The 17,709-nt window shown below is 42.5% G+C and overlaps 1 protein-coding gene across 1 annotated transcript in view; it reads left to right on the top strand.

The window, feature by feature from the left end:
• The window catches only part of LOC137871979 (cadherin-7-like), an 82,093-nt gene that overhangs the window by 41,160 nt on the left and 23,224 nt on the right, over nucleotides 1-17,709 (top strand). Inside the window, exons 4-8 of the mRNA XM_068710130.1 lie at nucleotides 690-809; nucleotides 10,678-10,845; nucleotides 12,764-12,951; nucleotides 15,123-15,376; nucleotides 16,382-16,518. Of these exons, the coding sequence (XP_068566231.1) occupies nucleotides 690-809; nucleotides 10,678-10,845; nucleotides 12,764-12,951; nucleotides 15,123-15,376; nucleotides 16,382-16,518 (867 nt within the window). The remainder of the gene's footprint in view (nucleotides 1-689; nucleotides 810-10,677; nucleotides 10,846-12,763; nucleotides 12,952-15,122; nucleotides 15,377-16,381; nucleotides 16,519-17,709) is intronic.

Genomic DNA, 17,709 nt, shown 5'->3' with positions numbered 1-17,709 from the left:
TTAGTGAAACGCAAAGATACACTGTCGTCCTATGACATCGCTGAAGGACAAGTTCAAACTCTTTGACTCTTCTTTTGGGATCAGTGTGATATGAGATGCATAATAATGTGTTTTGTGGGTGGGGGTAACGTGCCAGTTTAACAGAGCGCAGACTGGTTGCAGAACCCTTTTGGCTGCTGAATTTGAATCAACAGATTGAAGTTACCGGAAAAAGCTGCTGCTGACTGATCTGCGGGAGGGAAATGGAAACAATGGCGGTGAAATGATCTCCAAAGGCTCGGAGTTACACTTTAATCCTGCTGCAGCATCCCTGCAAATGATTGCAAAAAAAAAAAAAAAAAAAATCAAAAGTGTTATTTGTTTAGCAGCGTTTGAGGCCGAAAGCCATTACACAGCTCACGTCAGATCTTTCGGTGGTGAAGAAGTGCTTTAAACTCGTATGAAAATGAAACGCCAAACAAAACTAAAGTAAACAACAAAAGAATGTGTGTTATGACTAATGACAAATGAGATTATTTACCGCCTCAGAAGTTTCATTTTCATTGCTTTCTCCCTTTTCCCCCCCCCTCTCTTTCAAGTAGAATTGGTCACACGCTCTGATGATACGATGACTGTTTCCACATTTAGCTCTGTTTGACTTGGCTTCTGGATGCTGTCTTGGAAACTAATGAAGGGTTGTCTGCCCACAGGAACCATGGTTGTGCAAGTGGCAGCCACAGATGCAGATGACCCAACATACGGGAACAGTGCCAGGGTGGTTTACAGCATCATCCACGGACAGCCGTACTTCTCAGTGGAGCCCAAGACAGGTAGGAACAACGCTTGTCAGACAAGATGGTGGCGATTTAATGCACAAGTGTGGCCACAGTGACTCATTGGAAAACGTATTTTCCTCAATCAGCTGTTTACTATGAGTGCTGAGGTCCTGCATTGATAGAATCATCAGCCAAAGTTTGAGCGTTTTTGTCGATTTGGTTTGGTTCATTTTACAGGAAATGTCTGTATTTGTGTTTTTGAATTTGAATCAAATGACAGTTGGGTGATTTAGGTGATCTTTTGAGTGGTAAACTCTGTATAGATAATGGATTAGGATGTTATTTTTTTGAAACAATAATTTATATTATTTGCTTATGTTGTAAAAATTTAGATCACCATGATTTTAAAAACCCATTATAAAGAATGGCATGTTTCAGAAAAATGTGTATTATTTTATTAGATTATAGTCTTTGATAGATTAATGTACGTATCTTTGGTGTTGCAGGATTTTTTTTTACATACTGCTTTGTAGTTTAACTTATAATAATGTAGATTATAATTCTGGATAATGTTTTGTATTATTAATCTGAATCTGTAAAGTCTTTAGGACAGGTGGAGAAGTTTAAAAATGAACACATTATTGAAATACTCAACTAAAGTACCTGGACATTGTGCTTAAGTATGAACCTTAAAATCAGTACATTCACTAATTGCATTAATGCTGACAATGAAAACACTATTAAGACTTTTTCACATTGCAGTCAACAAGCACTGAGTTTCAAAGAATGCAGCATGACGATCAAATCAGCGATCAGAAAACAGTGAAGAAACCCTGAGGAAAAAAAGGGCTGAAATAAAGTGCAAGATAAGATGTGAGCCAGTCTGTTGACTTGTGGGGCGTTTCATCCTGAGAAGTGCAGCAGCAGTCCTCGCTACGTCTTCATAGCTGGCTCATTAGCCACTGCCCTGCCGAGGCCTGGCTACTTCATGCAAAGCGCTCTTGCAAAGAAAACAGACAAATATGGGCCATCCCATAAGGCTTCGTCCTCCGCTTTCGGGAGCAACGCGTACACGCGGCAGGCTTTTTATGAATGTAGTTCATGAACTGGCGAGAGCCACTGCAATGCAGGGATTTATGTCGGTTATTGTTCACACTCAGGCAGACGCAGAAATATGAGGGAAGGCTCGACAACAAATGCTCCACGATGACCTGTGAGGTTCACTGTAAACATTCAATAAGCCTAACCACCGGAAGAAAATAAAGCCTTCGAGAAAAATGATTATATCACAAGAAAGGAAATGACTTCAAACTGTGTTGGTATAATGGATGTGGTGTCTGAGGAGGAAAAGATGTTGTGAGCATCAGAATTTCAGCACACTTAGCTGTGAAGTCTGCGCAGTATACAGAATTTCTATGTTGTTTTTCACTTTCCTAGAGACGTTCGACTAATGAAGCCTCCCGCTGAAGCTTTCATTAGGAAACATTTCTGTGTTTCCGTGTTTTGGGGGCGAACATTTACATGTTTTACTCCCTCTAAATGAAAAAGTTCCTCATGGATACTCTTTAAGCTCCGACGGTTCCGCTGGGACTTCTCTAAGGATGTAAATCTTTGATTTTAAGTGATTCTTCATGGCTGCTTGAAGCTAAAACTTCTGTGGGCTAATTAATGTGATAAAAAAATGCTGTGATCACCTTCATTAAGATGAGTTTGGTTTGGAACTTGTGACTTATTTGTGCTTTAATGTTTTTTTAACTCATTCTGCTGCTGATCAAGCACCTGACCTCCATAGATGTTGGTTAATCTGGACCTTTTTTTTTTATAATTGAAGACAGAAAACAGGTGGTTACTAGACCATATGAGGCCAGATGGCTATCTTACACTTCATGTTTACTTTGTAGAGAAGTGTGTACGATCTTAAATAATTTATAAGTAATTTTGTTTTTGAACATTTCCAAGACTTTTATTCATCTCTATTGATACGTTGCTGGGAACATGTTGCGAAAGCAGCCCGACCCCACAAATTCAACGTGTTTGTCCCAATGAACAGATTTGGTCTCCGCCATTCCCTGAAGGAAATATCTTGATCTTTAGCCACTACCGGCAGAAAACACAGGCAGAGGGCCGATCCAGAGACCTCCTCCAACTTCTAGAGGGTCATAAGTGATGATTGAGAAGGATTCTTTACATTGTTTTTTCAGGAAAATCCTGTTTAGCATATCCTTTTATTTAGAAAACTTTATTGTATCCACTTTCAAGAACTGAACCCAAATGTTCTCAAAACATTTGAGCAGTTGACCTGAAAGATAGTCCTCTGAAGATGTCTTATTTCACTACAACACTGGGGCATCCAATGTCCCCTGATAAGACGCCACATATTCCCAGTATTGGCCCCAAATGTAATGCTAACGCTGGGTATAGACTGCTTTAACAGCTTACAATACAAAGAGGTCAAATTGTCAGCTTCCTGCTGCAGAGGCTACGCAGGTCAGTGAGGTCTGATTCCTGGCTCCAAGGTGCCTTTGAGCAAGACAGTGAACCCCAACTCGCTACCAACGTGTGGAAAGAAATGCTGTCTTCTAAGTGTTCTTTTTTTTTTTTATTGGTTTAAGACTGCAAAGTTGCTTTAAGCGTAAAACTTGAAGCTCACAGATAAATCCCAGCTTGGTACTCTTTCTGTAGGACCATGGCTGGTTTATTAACCTGTCAAACCAGAGGCACACACACACACACACACACACACACACACACACACACACACCTAAATGTGCACCCAGACACAGCCCTTGGGTTCCCGCCAGCGCCTCGCTTTCTGCCGCCCATCTCTTCCTGACCACGGCTGATTATACTTGGCTCTCTTTCCGTCCTCCTAGAAGACTCATGGTTATGAGATGCAATGTCGGTGTCAGAACTGAACAGCATGGACGGCTGTCAGAGAGGTATGACTCCGTCTGGGACTGGATGTCGGGGAAGCATGACGACATGTTGTTTGACAAGAGTAACCTTAACACCGACCGAGTGTAAAAACACGGCTTATGGAACAGTAGCTTGTGCGACAAGGGGGAAATCCTGCAGGCTTTTATGGCAGCGTTGTTACTGTCTGGAGGTCTCTGTTGGTTTGTGGAAGTTATTTTGATAGATTTCTTTTTAGATCCTTTCCCCCTATATTGCTCCCTGAAAAAAGTACGAGACACAACTGTAATTATTATAGATGTATTAGGAAGTGTTCACACGGTTGGCTTCGTCCTCATCTTAATTCAGTTACCTTTCAGGAAGAACTTCCTTGGGGAAACATTTACGCTATTAAAAAAAATGCTCTGCTGTTGTCCTGTTAAAAACATCCTGTTGTGTCATCAACTTCTAACTCTGCAGCCCCTTTTACAAACTTTCCAACTTTTGTATTTATTTGTCTATTTGTGAGGTTTTTTTTATTTTTACCTTTTCTGAAAAAGCACAGCACTTAAAAAAAAAAAAAGAGTATCAAATATGATTTAATTATCCAAAAGCAACTCATCTCACTTTCTGCTACTTCTTATTTTAAAATGAAATTAGAATGATCTCATGGAGAACTAAAACGGAGACTCATTTATCAAGTTGTGTCCAAGCAGTAATTTCTAAACCAGGGACTGCCAGAAACTTGACCACTTGCCTCTGGCTCTTCAATGATCTTTAACAAAGTTTGCGAGAACACTTGAACCCATCGACGAGTCTCAAATTAGACTTCATGACACCAATACCAATTAGAGCGAGAGCAGACATTTATTTAAGTGATGCTCAAACAGCAAGTCTGCCCCATAAACTCTCCATTATACTCTCATATCATGTTTTTCTTAGAGCCATTCAGCTCAATGACGAGAGCTCATGCTTTCACTTCCTCTGTTGCTGAAGTGTTTTTCATTAAGCTAAGTGGGTTCTTTAAATATCTGATATTTCAAACAATTTGATTGCTTACTGTAAGTGACCTGTAGTCATTCTCCTACAGTAGAACTATGGCCAGGCTCAAGTTAACCTGCATTTCTGTTCAAGCCCGACTCAAGCCCGATTAAAAAAAACCCTGAATTTCCAATATAAAAAGTAAATAGACTATATTATAGAAATGTTTACAAGCTAAAGTCAACTAAAACGTTTCATCTATTCATCTGTATGTCTATTTGACAACCTGGCTGAAGAATCAAGAAGACTCCTTCTATCCTTACAAAATAAAAATCAACCAGTAAATTATGATATCTACTGTCTCCTATGGGACAGAATTGTCTACCTGGCAGTATATAGATGACTCAAAATGAGCTCCACCTTCACCAGCTGCAACATTAATTTGATGAACACATTCATGCTTCACTTTATTAGAATGCAGTAATGTTTTGACTCTGAAATGGATAATTCGGCATAAAGAGTTATGGTTACTTATAGCTAACATTAACTACCACAAGCTATTGGTGATACCTGAACAAGGCAATGAAAACAACTAAGTGTATTGAATTGATTTTCTTTCTTTTTTTGTCTTGACATAGTCTCGCTTTAAAAGGCATTACAATCCCCACAGGTGTTAAATATTGTGTCTGCCTTCTGCATTGGCTGTGAAAGGGAGCACATCGTTGGTGTTAACTGTTAGTTTTTAACATATTGTCAATACCATGTATCTTACAGAATACTCTCTGGGGGTGAGACACCACATTTTTAGACAGCAGAGCAGGATTGAGTGTTGTGGGATGAGCGTTCTTCTGTCTTTGCAAGTTACTAATTAGTCCCATTTGCAGCACACGCCTGGGCCATAGCAGAGGGTGACTTTGACAAAGTGCCTGGGCTGAAATACACTCTGAGCTCCACACTGCAATACTGCACTAGCGATTAAGTGGCAGAGGGCTAATGGTCAGGGAGGGGGATGATGCGCTGGGACCCGGTCTTAGGTGGCTAGCATCCTGTCTTACTCTCGTCTAACAAGTCTCTCTACTCCGCTTCTTAATCCCAAATTGAATCTACAAGGTTACCCTTGGGGAAAAGTACTTAATCCTGAATAGCTCCAATAACTTCCAAGCAATATATAATGTCGGCAAAATACATAAGTTGCTGCACCTGAAGGTGCTCAAGACAGCATTTTGTAATATATATTGATTGATTCCTTGTAGTTTAGTTTGAAGGTGAGGCTGAAATGGCGAATGCTGTTAAGGACCGCGTTCTAATTGATGGCAGGCTCAAGGAGGTTTGAACAGCTGCCTTCAGCCACGTACACCTCGGCGTTATGGCAAGTCCTTTAGAGACAATTATCCGCGCACATTAGCCCTGCTAAGCATGCATGCCTGCTCACCAGCCTCAATGGCTGGAATAACAAGAGAAGAATTTTGTTAGTCGAAAATGCCAGGTGCCTGAATGAGAGGATTAATTACACTCTGAAGGGGGTATTTAAGATGTGACACGGCATGCCTCTCGGAGCGACACGAGTATGACATCTGAATGTGACAGGCACTCAGGTGAGAGGAGCCGGGACGGACCGAGCTTTGTCTCTTCTCAGCTTGGGAATCGAATTAAGCTGAATACGTATCAAATAAAGGGAAAAGGCCAGGTCCAATCCTTGGGTAATCATCGAGTGTGAAAATGTGACGCAGAGGTCAGGAGGAGACGGGTTAGCTGTGATCGGCCCGTGATTAAGTTATTAGCGCGGTATTTCTTTTAAAACCACGTGCGCTTTTCTTTTACCGTCTTCTTTAAAAGTGCGCTTTGTTGTGGTCTCGTGGCGGCGACCGCACTAAATCGAGAAAACATTACAGCTTAAGGCTGGATATAAATCTGGCTGTCTCCTGTAATATAGAGAGGGAGATGCAATTTTTCAATTCTAATCACAAACAACAACACACCACCTGGATGTTTGCACGCATGAACACACTCCCTTTCAGCGCAACATTACGAACGAATGGATCCTGTGGTCTGTAATATGTCTCTATAACACTTGGGTCCTTTGTGTAGTGGCCCTTTCACACTGAGCAAGTATGGTGACCCGTGATTAGAGCGTGATGCCTGAATGTCACTCTGTAATAAACTACCTGGTCTGGGGGTTTTATTCCCAGTTTGTATGGCCTGTTTTTCGTGTTATGGGATCTATTCTTTGTAAGTGGACCGCCTGAGGGCTCAGCAAATCACATACTGCACCCTTCATGTTTAAGTGTTCATCACCTTCATCAGCACCTCTCATCGCTGCACGCAGAGCCAGAGGGTTCCTCCGAAGTCTGCACTTTTATTTCCTCTTCCCAAGACAAATGTCAAGTATCTGGGCTTTAGCAGGGAGCGTGGCCCACCCGTCTGCCGCCAGTGGTGTGGAGACAGCTAGATAAATGCACGGCTACAATGCGTCTGGCTCGCACCGGAGGCAAGGAGTCACGGCGCAATGCGAGGCCGTGCCGAGATAGCGACAGAAGGATTTTAATCATCGCCTCTCCCCAGGAATGACACCAGCGCCGCACGGGGTAACAGAGATAGAGAGCGAAGGGGGGGTTGGGGGGCTGGCACCCAGCAGACAAACAACAGTCTCGCAACATCGGCGTGTGGATTAGCAGTGTCGCTCGGTGAGAAGTATGTGTGCTTCTGGCCAGGCGGAGGGAGAAACATGTCTCGTGCTTTTTTTTTTTTTTTTTCTTCTTTTTTTTTTTTTTCCGGTTGCTGGAATCAGGATTCATGGCATCATTAACCACGGCCAATATCTCTCAGGCTCCAACACACCAAGCTGATATTAAATAAGTATATCAATTGTGTGTGAAGCCTATCTATGGTTTAGTGAGAGCATTCATTTGTCTCACTGCTGGCTGCACAAGCTCAACATCTTTTTTCCTAGTTTATTTCACCTTTTTTGGAGCCATCCATAGCAGCTGTTATTATAATCCAACCATTATCCAGCTTCCTCCTCAGCAATGCCTCACCCGCATGTTACCCGAGATTCCTCTTTCAAGTCCAGACATGCATGCTTTGTCCCTATGGCCGTGTGGTATGGAATAATGAAGAGAGAAGTTTTGTTCCGTCTGTGTCTGACTGGTATTATGAGAGCCTTGCCGGATTGTAGGCTTGAAGTAAGTTTTTCCGATGCAACTCGAGTAAACAGGGTTCGCAGGTGTCGCAGCAGCAGACGCCAGGGCAGTGGTGGTGCTCTTTAATTGGCTACAAGGTTACACTGTGGGAAAAGCCTCAGAGAAGTGGTCAAAGGATGGATGGAGGACGGATGCAGGGGATAAATGGAGCAGATGGGTGAATATCCACAGCGCAGAGATAGATGTCTAAATTCTCCGCATAAAAGCACTAAAAAGAAAGGAACAGATGACATGTTTTGACTTTGTCGTTGGGGCTTAACCAAAGCACAGAAAGGGAGCCTTGTTCTTCCCCACTACTGCATGACAGCATCCCACTGTTCATTATTTTGATGCAGGACTGAAATGGCATGTTTTGCAGAGCAACAGCAAAAGAGATCATTGCTTTATTGACCACCGTCATCCCAATGTGAGCCCACTGGCAGGGACTGTGGAGGAAAGAAAGTGGACAGCTCACTATAATTTAGCTAACTGAGGCATTTAGTTACAGCGGCCAATAACAGTTTTCAGCTGGAGGGACTGTAATGACATTAATATAGGATGGCAGAGAGAGAAAATTAAACACTTAATGGAATTGTTTATTTTTCAAGTCCACCCGCGGTTGACGGTCAAAAGGCATCTTCATTTTTCTCTTGAAGTCTTTTGACCCACTTTACTTGATTTGTTTGTCCTTCCTCCTCTGGACCTGGATCGAGCTTAATTGCAAATAGTATGTGAGTGTGTGTGTGTGTGTGTGTGTGTGTGTGTGCGTGTGTGAGTAAGAGAGTGTGTGTGCTTGTACTTTTCCTATGAAAACCTGATTTTAAATGTTTAGAGATGCTCAAGTTTAAACAAGAATGAGGGTAAGGGTTAGGCATGCAGTCGGGCCGTGGAGGAAAGGTTTGTGTATGGAACATTATCCTTTAACCCCCAGCAGCCATATAAAACCAGCACCTGTCTTCTTCAGAGTCAAAGCCGAGCACACAAACACAGTATACATAGTGCTGGAATTGGTGAACCTTAGCGAGTGAGGGCTGTTTATCAGAAATCTGTCTCTTGCTGATTCCAAATCTAAAAACAACACAGTCAGTGTTTTAATGCAGCCCCGAGAGATTGGACCTCAATTATATGTCGAATTTCTGGGTAATTTAAAGGATTATGATAAAAAAATCTTCAGGTACTAACTAGCTTTGATCTGCTTCTTCAGGCTGTGAATGCGATAATGCCACACAAAAAAAAATGATTCATTTAAAAGAGGAACTGTGTGCTTTGGCTTTGTGTGTTTCCTAATGAGTAATCGTCCATGTTCTGCATGCATCTTTAATAAGTGCCATTTAATGAATGAAACACATTGTGTGGTAACTCATTAACTTTGAAAGCAACAGTGATTGCTTTTGAGGGATTAGGACATTTCTTCTTTGCATTTAAATGCGTGGTGTGGGTCATTTTTCTGGAATTATCATCTTTGCATAGATAAAGTTGAGATTGGAAAAATGGCATTAGTGAAAAGATTCTTTTTTTTTTTTTTGGTATTTTGTGCATGCGTGCCATGGCCTAACACTCTATCTGTTTGGTACAGCAGCTCAGGTACAGACAGATAAATGCCACTCATTTGATGCCACTGTTGTCACATCTCTGATGCTTTTTTTTTTCTGACGACAGATCAATCATGACAGGAGGAAAGACAGATTATAACTCCCCTGGCGGCGAAAATGTCCCCTTGCATGTGCTCTCTCTTCTGACAGCGTCTTAACATTAACCTCATCATATGTCACTCTCCTAAACCGTCTGGAGTGACGGCACATTTGAGGGCACGGAGGAGTCACAACTCGTTGCCGTCGTGTAAAGAAGCTACCAGCCGAGCCGGACATCAACCCATTAACCTCAAATCGTGTATTCTTGTAATCACTGCTCCGTTGATGTGCCCATGTGATTCTTTTGACATGTGTAGAGCCCTGCCAGTGCTTGAGTGGTCTGTCAACTCGCTTGGTACGGGCCGGTAGATGTAGCCTTTTATGCTTTTGTATTAAAAAAAAAACAATACTTTTGGTGAATTGAAAGCTGTGCGGCGAAACAAAAAGAAGAAGAACTAGCAAAATATGGATGAATATAACCGAAACTATTATAATTAGTGATTCCCATTGTGGAAACAAACATTCAAAGCACTCAACTAATTTGAAAAAAATGAATTCTTCACAAGCAACAACACTATTTCACTACTGACTTAAATCACTGTTATTCAAAAATAATAAGCTATTGCTGATTCTTTCAACATTTCTTGGAGAACAAATGTGTTTTTGTATTTAGTCCGGGAGATTTGGTACCGGTGAAATCAGTGCATTGTATGAAATGACCCACAGCAGGTGTCGGTGTCATCGCTACTCAACCCACAGGGTCTTTGTTTAAAAAGGTTCAGCACAGCGTTACGGCACTTATAGATGAAAAGCCAAGTCAATAATCATGGTCAATGATGAGTACATGCGCTTGATCAGCATACTTGCCAACCTCCAGACACCATGGCTTTAATGATGCCGATCAATCCTTCTGAGTTCACTTAAAAAGCGTGGAGACATCCTTTGATTCAGCGTCTTGCTCAATTGGTATCTGGAGAAAATTGTCAATCTTTCTGTTTGGTGGTTTAAGATGCGTTTTTATTTGATGAAATGGATTCCTAAGATGAATAGCATGAATAGAACCCAATGTATATCTATATATAGATGACAACATTATTGTAGGCTATCCACTATCAAAATCAGTTTAAAAGAACACATTTGGAACATGTCGATGAAGGGTTACTTGAGCTGGTCTATAGGGACAGCATGTCTGACTCTCTCTCTCTCTCTCTCTCTCTCTCTCTCTCTCTCTCACTTCAGGTGTCATCAGAACAGCTCTGCCCAACATGGACCGGGAGACGAGGGATCAGTATGTGCTCGTCATCCAGGCCAAAGATATGGTCGGCCAGATGGGTGGCCTCTCCGGCACCACCTCCGTCACTGTCACGCTCACCGATGTCAACGACAACCCGCCTCGGTTCACTCACAGTAAGACTCCTGTTCCCGTTGTCCCTTACGCGGCCAATTGAGCTTGACATGCACAGCACATGTCATGTTTTCAACAGCTACTCAGCAATCGGCAGTAAAGCCATCAGCTCCTTGGTTCATTTGCATGTTTTCTTTGTTCCGGCTGAATGGGGCTTAAAGATCTATTATCGTCGGAAAGCCACTTGAACTCACAGAACCAAATGAGGCCACATACTCTGTATGTAATGGATGGTGGTGCAAAAGTGCCTGGGCTGTTATTCCACACTTGAAAGGAAATCATTGGCAAAAATTAAATTTGCTCTATTACTCTGCAACAACACTTTTCCTGTGTGGTAGAATAAAGTTGAACAGAAAATACTGTTAGAAGCGAAATACCCTCATTAAATCTTCACCATTAAACCTCATCTCATTCGCTGTCCAAAGTTTTGTTAACTGCCGTCCAGACACAATTCTCTCTCTATCTCTGCAGCCTCCCTGCATTTATATTTTCAACAAACAGTTGGACTTTTACAACTAAATTAAAAAGCAGCCTTCCTGCAAGGTGTGCACCTCCGTGCTTTACTCTTCATCAGAGCTGGGGGCTGCTTCGCCGTTCGATACCGGGATCAATCGGGCTCCTTTTTTTTTTTTTTTTGTTGTCAGCCTATTTCACGGGCTGCAAATGGTTTCCAGGCCGAGCTTTAAGATTCAAAGGCATGCAGTGCTTCTCATGATAATCCGAAGCGCCGGCAATCGGTTTACCGCTGATACCCTAGCCACTGGCTGGCTGGTGCACTCGCCACTTGCTATGAAGCAGAGTCAATTTGCCGGTCCCCGGGGGGAAAGTAAGGTTCAAGACTGCACAACAAGTCATCAATGCAGTTTTAACCCAGTGCTGTCATGACGGGAAGAAAGAGACAGTGAGAGGAATTTGGGTTGTTGCTCCCGCTGTTGCGCTCACGGGGTCATGGGTCAGAATCAATAGACCATTATGGAGCATCAGAGCTGATACAGAGTCCAGTACCTTTAGCTGGTCCTTGGAAGAAACGAAAGAAGAGAAGCCAAGGTTAGCTTGCATGAGCGGACAGGGTGGGGGGGGTGGGGGGTGGGGGGGGGGGGGATGGGAAAAGAGGAAGGTGCATGGGGCAAATCGGAGGGAGGAAAGCAATTCTTCGGTCTTTTAAAGAGCTGCTATTCCACGGCAAATTAAAAAGCCATTATAAAGATTACATGGCGGCAAACAATGTCAGGCAGATTAGCATTTAGACGGTGGCTGAGGGAGACACTGTGAGGAACACAGAAAGGTCTGGTAATGAGCTCTGCCATGGTGATTGGGGAGATTATGATTATGAATATGATTCCCTTCTTTATTCTTATAAGAGTACTTTAAATCCAAAGGGTTAGAGAAAAGCCATGGGAACACAATGGAGAGTTTTTGAGTAATAGAATCTTCAAGTGGACATTTCATCCCATGAAAGATAGCGAGAGGATCTTAGCCTTACTCTTTTTCTCTTTCTTTTCTTACTTTGTCTTTTTTGGTGTAAGGGATAACCCTTTACATCCAGGCAGCATTAACGGAGCTTTATGTTTTGCTAAATATTCTCTCCCAGCTGTAAAACCTACAGAAATATGACAACTGAAATTGGTCTTTGCTTTCTTAATTTTATATCCAACTTATATATCGCATTATCCACTGGCTGTGCTGCAGTATGGAGTGGAAGCAAAGTGCTTTATTCCATGTGTGTCACAATTGCTGCCTGTCTGTGTTATGCAACATGAATTTATTGAGGAGCCACACAGCCGAATCAAAGCTGAAGGGGGGTATGAAAAAAAAAGGATGGAAAAAAAAAAAAAAGCTGAGCTGAGCTGCTTGAAGGTGAGTTGGTGGGGAAATAAGCACATCCATTACCAGCATCCGCTCCTGTCCTTCCTCTTCCAGAAAACTATCAGTACACGGTGCTGGAGTCGCTGCCGGTGCAATCTGTGGTGGCCAGAATCAAAGCGGCTGACGCAGATATAGGCTCCAACGCAGAGATGGACTACAGGATCATGGACGGCGACGGGCCTGGCATGTTCAACATAACAACGGACGAGAACACACAAGATGGGGTCATCATTCTCCTGAAGGTACTGCATATGAAACCGGATGAGAAACAAAGACAGCCTCTGGGTTTTGTCAGAAACTAAAGCCTTGTGCCGTGACTCTCTGCACATAAATGGTGCCGCACTTTCCCTCCTGAAAGTCCGCGAGACACAAGGCAACGTTTTCCGGCTGCTGGGTAGAGCCCTGTACTCCAGCAGCTGGTGTGGCATTGAGTATCGCTTTGGAATATTGATTGAACTGTCTTAGCTATTCCCATCTACAGTTAACTCTAATATGTTTCTACTTGCAAGTACTTATAAAGAGATATCAAAAAATAAAATTTTTCCTTCCAACTGGAGGCCAATTCGTAATTTTTTTAGTTACGTGTTAGTGTAATGTGTAGCCAACCCACGGATACGAATGATTCCTAAAGCTCAATGTGAAATATTAAAGCATGTGAAGACTCCTAAACCCACGATAAATTGATCCTATTAACAAGTGTTTCGTAGCTGAATCCTCTGTGCCATACATCAAAAACACATCAATGAGCCGCGCTGTGGCACTGGGCGATGTGCTCCTTCATTTCCATGAACCTGGGGACTGTAACTTATTTTGAGTCAATCCCGCATACAACGTCCTGCAGCTGTAAATATTTACTAGAGCACCAAATGTGTATTAATCCACAGCTGATAATAGCGCCCCCCCCCCCCCCTCCCCAACAAACACATACATACTATTTACTCCTGTTTGAGTCACATTTTCTATGAACTAGAGTGCGCTGCTGTTTCAGGAACTTACTTAGCATTTTTATTTCAGAAAGAACCTACATATTTGTGACTAAATGTTTGAAGTATTTAGGAGGAATGGCTGGGCATGGGGCTGAGTGCACAGGCAGGGTGGGGGAGTCAGAAAGTATTAAGCGACTGCAGCTTTGTTGATTTTGGTCTTTTCATGGGATTTGGCACCATGAGAAATATATATGAGTAACCCCAGCTTTGTACATTTTCCTATTTTGATCTGTGGTGTATTGGATAGTACACTGGCATTGTAGCAAGATTGTAGTTCCTGCACAATAATAATTCTTTAATTCTTTAATAAACAGAATAAAATGATAATAAAACCATTTCAAGTGCTTATTTACTGGAGGAAAAGGACAACTGCCTCTCCCGGTTGTCCTCTCCTCACCTTGTTGTAAGATGTGTCCTGCACCTTTTGGATTAAGTGAGAATCACTAATGACAAATCAGCATCGACTATCTCCAACACCTTGGATCGAAGTTTACGTCCCATGGTCACTCGAAGGTTTACTACCACAGCAGCTGCAGATCTGTGCTTACCACAGATCACTGTAAGGACTGATGAAGAGAAGCAGAGACTTTAACACTTAAAAACACTCCTCTCACCATGGGAACCACGATGCTATAAATAATATAATTGATGTCTGCCTACATAAATTAAATATAACATCTGAAGTTAAATGTGTACCAAAGCCACTTATTCATTTACGCAGGAAATCCGTTGCATATTCTTGCCTCACTTTCTGAGGCTCCGGCGCTCATGGCTCACACTTTACATTTCATGGTTTCAGAGGACTTGAAATGGGCTCCTCGGGCCACGCGGATGTGACAGTTCATTGCTGCAGCTCTTTTGTGGGGAGAGGGAGAGCCATTGTTGGACACTAGCAATTCTTGTCAGATGGGCCGACTTGATCCTTTGTTTGTTTTGCCACAAACCCAAGACAATTACAACATCGGAGAGAGCCACTGATAATGAAAGTGTCAAATCAACGTTCTTCTGCAGTATATTATTCCTCGCAATGGGGAGTTCGATAAGCCGGGCAAAATGACAAAAAGCATTTATTTCTCTATGCTTTTCGCCGTGTTGTGTGCCTTTCTTAAAATCAATAGTATAGCTTCACAGCGCAAAGCAACTATAATCCATCAGCAAATGACTTTAAGTTTGACTTTCCATCCACATCCTTAATTGGGATCAATATCTCAACATTGTATGAAAGATTCACAGACGTACATACATATATAACCTGTTCTTTTACCCTTGACTGACTATAAATGTGGTAGCCATAGCAGCGTAGTCTTCAAGTACATTTCCAACAAAGAACAACTGAGCATTTTCTGCCAACGCTCTCATTTTGAAAAGAAAAGTGAACATCTCTCACATACAGTATGTTGTGTATTCTGTCTCTCCCCCCCCACCAGCCTCTAGACTTTGAAACGAAGAGCACCTTCTCTCTAAGAATCGAGGCCACGAACAGGAATATTGACTCCAACTTCTTGAGCGCGGGCCCATTTAGTGACACGACATCGGTCAGGGTGACAGTGGAAGATGTGAACGAGCCACCCGTCTTTTCCGCACCGCTCAGCAAGATGGTTGTTTCGGAAGACGCCAGAGTGGGCACCTCCATCGGGAGGGTCTCTGCCCATGACCCGGACACCTCCAACAACGCCATCAGGTAACCTGCCCAACTGCCATTTCAACATGTGGAACATCTGTTCTCGTGTAAGCTTTTTCAGTCATAATTCACTTTTCAGAAAAGTGTACAAACAGATTTTCCAGAGCTGTTAGAGAACAAATGTGCTCGTAGAATCCCAAATGAAGCACCCGAATCAAGTAAAGAAAAATGAATGTGTTCATATTCTATTCAACTACTCCGCATAATCTGCAAACGCAGAATTCATAGACCCTCGAAAGTCCCCCGTGTGGCTGTCGACAAACACAATGCCAGATGGTGGGAAGGCCGAGGAGTGCAACATTTGCAGAAGTGAAATGCCATCTTAAACAAGAGAAGGGCATTCCTTCAGGAGGGTCAAGGCTCAACACTTGTGTCGTGGCATTTGTGAGTCAAAACAAGCACTCATATTGCCAATCTGTGCGTTGTCACTCTCGAGATCCCCTACAATTTTGCATTAATTGAATGAATATTGTGTGGTATTCATGCATGGTCTGTTAGGATTGTAAAGTAATCTTAATCAGAAAATCAAATTACTGCACCATTGTTGCTGTAAATTGCCTCTTTTTGCTCCTGTGACTGTTATCAGCGTCTGCAATATATTTCACTACATCTGTTGAAATTAAAATTATTGTGGAACTAATGCAGCCACAAGAGTCAAATTACATTGCAATAATACCCTTTGGATGTAGGCTAATTTAAGTTGTAATTTTCTCTAGAAATACGAGCTGCTGTGCATTGAAAGGGTGTTGTGTGCTGAGGGCCAAGCAGAGAGACCTCAATTTGATCAACACATAATAGGCTTTTGTTTCGTTCGTGCTGTGAAGGTCCAAGTTTCTGCTGCAATTCTGAATTTGAAGTGTGCTAATTACTTTATAATTGGAAAACATCTTATACGTTATATAAAGTGTAAACACAATTCATTGATGGTTGGTTAAAGCTCTCTCTGTGTCTTGTAATTCTGTAAGGTATTTCGGCTGAGTATATGGTTGTGTTCTTTTCGTCTAGGTACTCCATAGACAGGAACACCGACTTGGAGCGCTTCTTTAACGTGGACGCTCTAAGCGGGGTCATCAGCACAGCCAAGCCTCTGGACCGAGAGGCCAACTTGATCCATAACCTCACCATCTTCGCCATCGAGAGCCGTAAGTTTACTTACGCCACACGTTCTCAAATCCGCCGCACCAGCCGGAGTCGACCGTTCACCACTAAAGCCCCGAGTGGGTTTGGAGTTAAAGTGAAACTCACCATTTTAAGAGTTTGTGAGGGGTGCAAAAAAAACACATGCAAAAGGGAAAAGAATAAGCTACAATTGTTAGCATACCTGGCTAACTTCCTTAGTAACCACGTGATTTATTAGCTCACTACACTAATTTGTGGGTTTAATGCGTTTTAACAGGCCCTGTTTAAGTGTAGTTTTTCCGACTGTGTTGAAACTCATCCTGGAAGAGTTCAGGTAACGTTAGAGGCTCCAACAACCTCAGCCAATTGTGCAATAATTTATGTGTCCTCATCTTAAAAGCCCTACACATTTTAAGCTAAGCAGCAAAACGGGGTCTGATCATACATTTATTCTTTAAGGTACTTATTATACTAGCACTAACAAGCTCAACACTGCAGTACTAGAGTCATGCTGTTTGTTTATGTAGATGTCCTCTACAAAAGGAGTTGAAACTGTCAACACTGTTCTCAACCAACTAATGGATCTCAAGTTAGCTTATTTAGCTAGCTGCAGCAGCTGATTTGCTTGCAACGGTTGTCAGTTTGGCCTGCAAAATCAATGGTTCCTGGCTAGAAACAAGAAGCCTGTTTAGTCCAAGAATCCTCAAAAATGACGAAGACATTTGAGTGGTCAGATACTTGTTAGGCTCTAAGGTTTCATATACTTTGTCATTGTGACGCTACTGTATCTGTCCTGTTATCATCCTCATAATGTCCTATAGCCTTGTGTGCAGAGGGCAATACAGTTGTTGGGGTTGTTGTAGGGCTGTCGGGGAATGTTAATTCACGTACAGGACAGTCGACCTCCATGTGTCCATGAGCCAGGGGGACGAGATGCTGACTAAGAGTGGGCGATCTCACCCACGGGTGAACTATGTTAATGTGATGTGAAGAAGTGCCGCCTGCCTTTTTGATTATCTCTCAATGGCTCGAAGGACACGAGTGCCTTTTTTTTTTTTTTTTTCCCCCGTATCATTGCACTTCCATCATGCAAACACAATGGACAACAATCCACAGCACATGATCCGCAGAGCTCTCTCGACAGCTCCGTCACATTAGTATAAGTTAAAAAAGAACACCAGCCTGTCAACCTGGCAGTTCCTGCTGCTTTAACA

Source organism: Cebidichthys violaceus, unplaced genomic scaffold (genome assembly GCF_023349555.1).
Source record: "Cebidichthys violaceus isolate CVI_PGR_0920_01 unplaced genomic scaffold, fCebVio1.0.p SCAF_15, whole genome shotgun sequence".
Lineage (NCBI taxonomy): Eukaryota > Metazoa > Chordata > Actinopteri > Perciformes > Stichaeidae > Cebidichthys > Cebidichthys violaceus.
This window is presented reverse-complemented; position numbering and strand designations above follow the sequence as displayed.